Source organism: Amia ocellicauda, chromosome 6, assembly GCF_036373705.1.
Source record: "Amia ocellicauda isolate fAmiCal2 chromosome 6, fAmiCal2.hap1, whole genome shotgun sequence".
Taxonomy (NCBI): domain Eukaryota; kingdom Metazoa; phylum Chordata; class Actinopteri; order Amiiformes; family Amiidae; genus Amia; species Amia ocellicauda.
The window spans coordinates 2505225-2510882 of record NC_089855.1 but is presented as its reverse complement, the minus strand read 5'-3'; the positions used below and the strand labels follow the sequence as shown (position 1 = coordinate 2510882).

Genomic DNA, 5658 nt, shown 5'->3' with positions numbered 1-5658 from the left:
GATTTGTACTGTTGATAATCTGCTAACTTATTCTTTCCAATTTAAACATAACAAAATATATAATATAATGTATGTGTTGCAGGTGTGATGGTGTCCCGGCTGCTGCAGCCTGCGCTCTCTCTCACTGCCTCGCTCGGGGACTCTGTGTCTCTGCAGTGCAGCGCGGCCCGGGGCAGCCCGGCTCACGTGTGGCTGAAGCAAGACTTTGGGAAGCCAATGACTTTGCTACTGGGACTGTTCCACGCCTCGGGAGAGGTCATACACACTACAGACCTGCTGAAGAAACGCTTCACAGTGGGGAGCAGAGACGGCACGCTGCTTCTGCACATTACATTCATCGCCTCATCTGATGCCGGGATCTATTTGTGTGGAGCTGTAACCTCCACCGACATGGTTATGTTCAGAAACAGAACTTTGTTGGCCATTAAAGGCATTTTTTTTTTTATGTGAAAATATTTTAAATGGATTGAGAATGAAACAGCAGATTTGCTTCCAATATTGCTGAATGTATAGTGTTTGCAGCATATTAAAAGTTTAGTTTTTAAATATACAATACATTCATATAGTTTTACTAAAACTATGTTTAACAGGGAAATAAATATAGAGAACATGCTTTTTTTCTGATGTATACTGTCTCTTTTTTATTTAAAAAATATAGTGCTTTCAGAATAAAAGAAAGGCATTTTGGTCTACAGTGACCATTTTAAAATTCCCATGTAAATACATGTAATCACAAAATAGACATTTTGATATACTTTACTGTAATACATTCAGCAAGAAAATATCTGTTTCTGATTATTCCTGTTTATTAATTTTTGAAGCTTCTTGCCCCAGAACACAATGCACTTGTTTTTCTGAAAAGCAAGATACCAATGGAGATATTAATAACTAGCAAAAGACAATGAATGTATATAGAGTAAGGTAATTCTTTTTAGGATGATCCTTCACTTGAACATATTTCTGCAATTTAAAAAAAATAAAACAGTTAATCGGAAGTCAGGAGTCGTAGAACGGATTGTATGACAATATAAGTGACAATCTTTATATGGTAACAATTTATAATAAGATGCTTAATGTTTTATTCATGATTTATAAATATGTAATATATGATTAATATATACTTTATAAAGCATTAATCATGCATAGCAGTTATAGAAATGCTTGCAATGTTCACAAGGTCAAATGGACAGTTTCAAATAATTTATGAACAGGTCATAAAGCAAACTTCACTACTGCTTTGACACATCCCTAATACATTATTGTACATTTTTAGATTATATATGATTTATAAGAGGGACAGTTTGTAGCTACCAGTTTGACTTTCCATGTATTTCTATAACTGGGTTATAACTAATTTGTAATGCATCAATGCTTTATAAAGTACATATTAATAATCTATTAAACATAATACAAAATAAGCCAACTGCAAAAATGTGTCTCGCAAATTTTACAAAATCTTCTGAAACTCGACTTTTTTCTAGAATTGCTGCTGATAATGAACACAATCTAAAAATATATATTGTTATGATTGTTTAAAGGAGATGACATTGGCACAATAGGGCTAGCACTTGTTTCTGAGTCCTGGCAGTCCAGGGTCCATCCCAACCTGCCGGTTAGACTGTACGGCTTCACACAAGCAGAGTCCTCCAGCGTGTTCTGGGTGGGGGATGGCTCTGGAGACGCCCTGTTAGGAATCGTGTACACGGACCGACACAGTCCCACAGGGAGGCTCTCCAGTGCCCAGACAGAGCGCTCCGACAGGCAGTGTGCATACAGAGCCCCCGGGGACAGCAAAGCAGCCCTGGCCCCCATGGTGCAGGTCTGTAGAGAGCTGCTGCTGCTGGGGAATGAGTTACAGAGCAACACAGGTGAGCCAAAACTATTCACTGCTCTTTTAGCATGCAGAATATTACCTGATTAAATCAATGTATCTCTCTATCTATCTGTCATATATTCCCCCCCACTATCTCCCGAATTCTGAACAGCATCCCAAACATTCCATTATTCACCACCATGTTCCAGCAACCCCAGTCTCTCATTGGTCCAGCACTTACAGCCACTGACAACTGCCTTCCTCTGACCCTAATATGTATGTATATATCACTTTGTTGCACTCATATGCTGTGAAGTTTTGTTTTGCCTGGTGTTAAATTTCTGAGCATTCACTCCCAGTGTTTGCCTCTTTGTGTACCAGTCCTGTGTTTTCCTTACTGACTACTGATTCTTGGATTCTCCAGACCTGTTTGTCTAATCGCTTGACCCCCCAGCCTGTTTCCTGACTACAAACTCTGTCTCAGCCTGATTGTATCTGTTTACTGGCTTGGACTTCTTGCCCCTTCTGACTCTCCCCTGTGCCCCGCACGTGGGTCCACCCCTCTGGCGTCCCCAGAGTTGTATTTCTGTTGTGTGGGTTCATGCACAGCCTCCCATAAAGAGCTGCAGATTATGGTGCAGTGCTGTGGGTGTCCTGTGTCTCCCAGGTGTGCTTCTCACAGATGTGGTCTCTCAGCCCCAGCTCTCAGTGACTGCGCAGCTCAGAGACTCGGTCACTCTGCACTGCTCCGTCTTCAAGACCCATCCAATGACACTGGCTTGGCTGAAGCAGGACGTCGGCCAGATGCCCAGATACATAGCGACGCTGTCTAAGTACTCACAGGAGATGGAGCTCCAGGATGAGTTTAAAGACGGTCGCTTCACAGTGCAGAACACGAGCAAAAGCTTCGACCTCCAGATTTCGCACATTCGCTCTTCAGACGTGGCCGTGTATTACTGTGCAGCCTTCATGTACCGACGGGTGGCTTGTGGGAATGGGACTCTGCTGTTACTGAAAGGTAAGACCATTGAGCAATGCTGCAACGGCCTCTGTTGAGTGTAGAGAATATGTGTTTCTAACTCTGTACATGTTTGGGCAGGTTGCAGTGCAGGTCCATTTATTCTGTATAATTAAGATTTCAATCTCACGATAATAACCATCATCCAGGTTTTCAACCATGAATCTGAGGCAAAACTAAATTCATAAAGATGAAAAGTCTAAAATCCAGCTAAATAGAGTGTTACAGATTGTAGAAATGTGTAAAAATTACCAACCCATACTTTACTGATTCAGTCTCAGGGTCCGTCAGCAGGAGAGTGGAGCAGCAGCCAGCGTCTGTCCCCGTCCAGCCAGGAGACAGTGTGACTCTGCAGTGTACAATACACACTGAGACCTGTGCAGGAGAGCACAGTGTTCATTGGTTCAGGCATGGCTCAGGAGAAGCCCTTCCAGGACTCATTTACACCCATGGGAACAGGAGTGATCCGTGTGAGAGCAGCTCTGGGCCTGGGCTTCCTGCACAGGGCTGTGTCTATGAGCTCCCCAAGAGGAACCTCCGCTCCTCTGACGCTGGGACTTACTACTGTGCTGTGGCCACATGTGGGCAGATCCTGTTTGGAAACGGGACATGGCTGGAGTTTGCAGGTTGGCTACTTTAAATATTCTTGCTCCACTGCAATTTTTTAAGCTACTTTATGAAACATTTAAATTCCAAATGTTTGAGGTTTTTCAAAAAAAGTATCACTTTTCTTCTTTGATTTCTTGCACAGCCACAGACATCCGAGTCTGAGCTGAGCTGAGAAATCCTTATTCAATCCACAGTTGCAACTTGTATAACAATATAGCAGTTACAGTTTTTGTGAATTATATTTTATGATATCTTATAATGTAAATACGTATATGCACATATACTATATAAATTCATGATATCAACTTTCATCTGACGAATCTCAGATGTTCTAAATGAAGGAGAACAGTTTTATCAGCTTCATTTTCTGACAAACCCTTATTAATGCTGTCTGCTGCAGCCGTAGTAAAATAAAGGGAAGCAAAGTGAAATCATGGTAAAGGTAGAGAAGTACAGGATAGTAAACCATGATACTCACTACAGAAAACCCTGGCAAAGTAGATGCATGGTACTGTACAGCCAGAGGAAAACTGCCTAGTTACCATGCAGATTTACCATGGTATAAGAGAAGACACAGATGGACAGTTTCTTATTAGACTAACTAAGTGTAATTACTGTAACTAAGCATAAAGAATCAATGAGAAAACAATAGAAATAAAGCAGGTCATATAATGATTTGTTTTCCTAAACACGAGTCTGATTGAAACTTTGCGCTGGAGCAGCAGGATCCTGGTTGGCCGGTGCTGGTGTTGTGGTTGTGTGGGCGCTGGCCGGGCTGGGCTTGGTGTCTCTCGCGCTCCTTGCTGTCCTGGCCTTCAGGGTGTGGTCTCGGCACAGGGCTGCCCGGCGTGCAGGTGAGATCGTTGTCTCAGCCATCGTAGCTGTTGAGCAGACGAACATGGGAACCTGTGTGATGATCTGTTACAACTTTCTAATGGCTTCCTGTTTGCTAGTTTAAAATTTACCTGAAGAGGGCAGGGTATAAAAACTATTACACAGACTTAGCCTTACTGCCTCTCTCTCTCTCTCTCTCTCTCTCTCTCTAGATCTTTGTCAGGCAGCAGAAGATTTCTCCCTCCCCACATCCGCTGAGACCACAAGCAGTCAGGTAACACTGTACAATGTCACTGACCACGTCAAAGCCCGTGTGTTTGTGTGCACTATTTGGCCACCGTGTGTCACACACTTGCACAGCTGTTGAAACACAGGATGAAGAGTCTGAGCTGGTCTTTGTTTTCTCTGCTGCAGGACGCTGAGGTGACCTACACGACCGTGGAGCTCGGTCAGAGAGGAAGGAAGCACAAGCAGAGGAGGAGAGAGCGAGAGCAGGTGGATGGGGTGGTCTACACTGACATCAGATATCACCACAGAAAATGAAAGCCGTCCCTCAGCGCTGCAGACACTTTCGATGTCTCTGTGCGTCAAGAAAGGAACTCCTTCAGACATGCAGAACCTAAGACTAATTTAAAACAAGCCCCTCTCCTCTACTAATGGGATTATCGTACCCCTAGATGGCCTGAAATCCTGGTATAAATATCAGCCTTCTGAGAATCTGTCTTCATTTGACCCCTGTGGTGCTTGACCTGTTATGAACTGTTATTCTAATTGGGCTCAATGATGGTCCATCTCTAATATATTTATTTTATAAAGCAGTGTGATTGGTGCACCACTGCCACGCCCTACAGATGAGCTCTGGGCAGCCTGGCTCTTTTACCGCCTTGCTGAGAGTGTTGGGCCGAGCTCAGAGCCCTGTGAAGGCTCTGTGAGGTCGAGTCTGAGGTTCCATGACCATTACATCCAGCAAATCTTAATCCTAACCTGAAACCTTACCTTAATACTAAAAGTAATAATAAAGTCCCTCTATCCATTGAGATCTTTCTGTTTCCACAAACTTGAGTGGACCCACTTTATCCACCAGGGGAATCTGAACAAATGACCACAGGAACAGACTTGTCTTTATCTGTCGCGGCACATTTTAGACATTTGACTTTGTCATTCTCTAGATTTGAATAAAAAATATATTTTAAAAAGTGTGTTTTTCCTGGCCCCCTTATTTTGCTGCTGTCTGTAAAAATCCAATCACAAGAATAGTGCTTTTCCAGCAGATATATGTAATGAAAACAGGGCACTGCTCAGGTAGTGCAGAACACGGGCATACGGAGCTCAGTGAGACGGTTGGCCGGCACTCTGCTACTGATTCAAAATAGCATGACTTTAC

General features: G+C 43.1%; 1 protein-coding gene across 1 annotated transcript; it reads left to right on the top strand.

Annotated features, from left to right (window-relative positions):
• The first annotated feature begins 2027 nt into the window (after positions 1-2027).
• Positions 2028-5352, top strand: LOC136751755 (signal-regulatory protein beta-2). Its single transcript, XM_066707547.1, has 5 exons — positions 2028-2831; positions 3107-3457; positions 4163-4294; positions 4487-4548; positions 4689-5352. The coding sequence occupies exons 1-5, from the start codon at positions 2582-2584 to the stop codon at positions 4815-4817; spliced, it is 924 nt and encodes a 307-aa protein (XP_066563644.1). The 5' UTR covers positions 2028-2581; the 3' UTR covers positions 4818-5352.
• Positions 5353-5658: the final 306 nt, after the last annotated feature.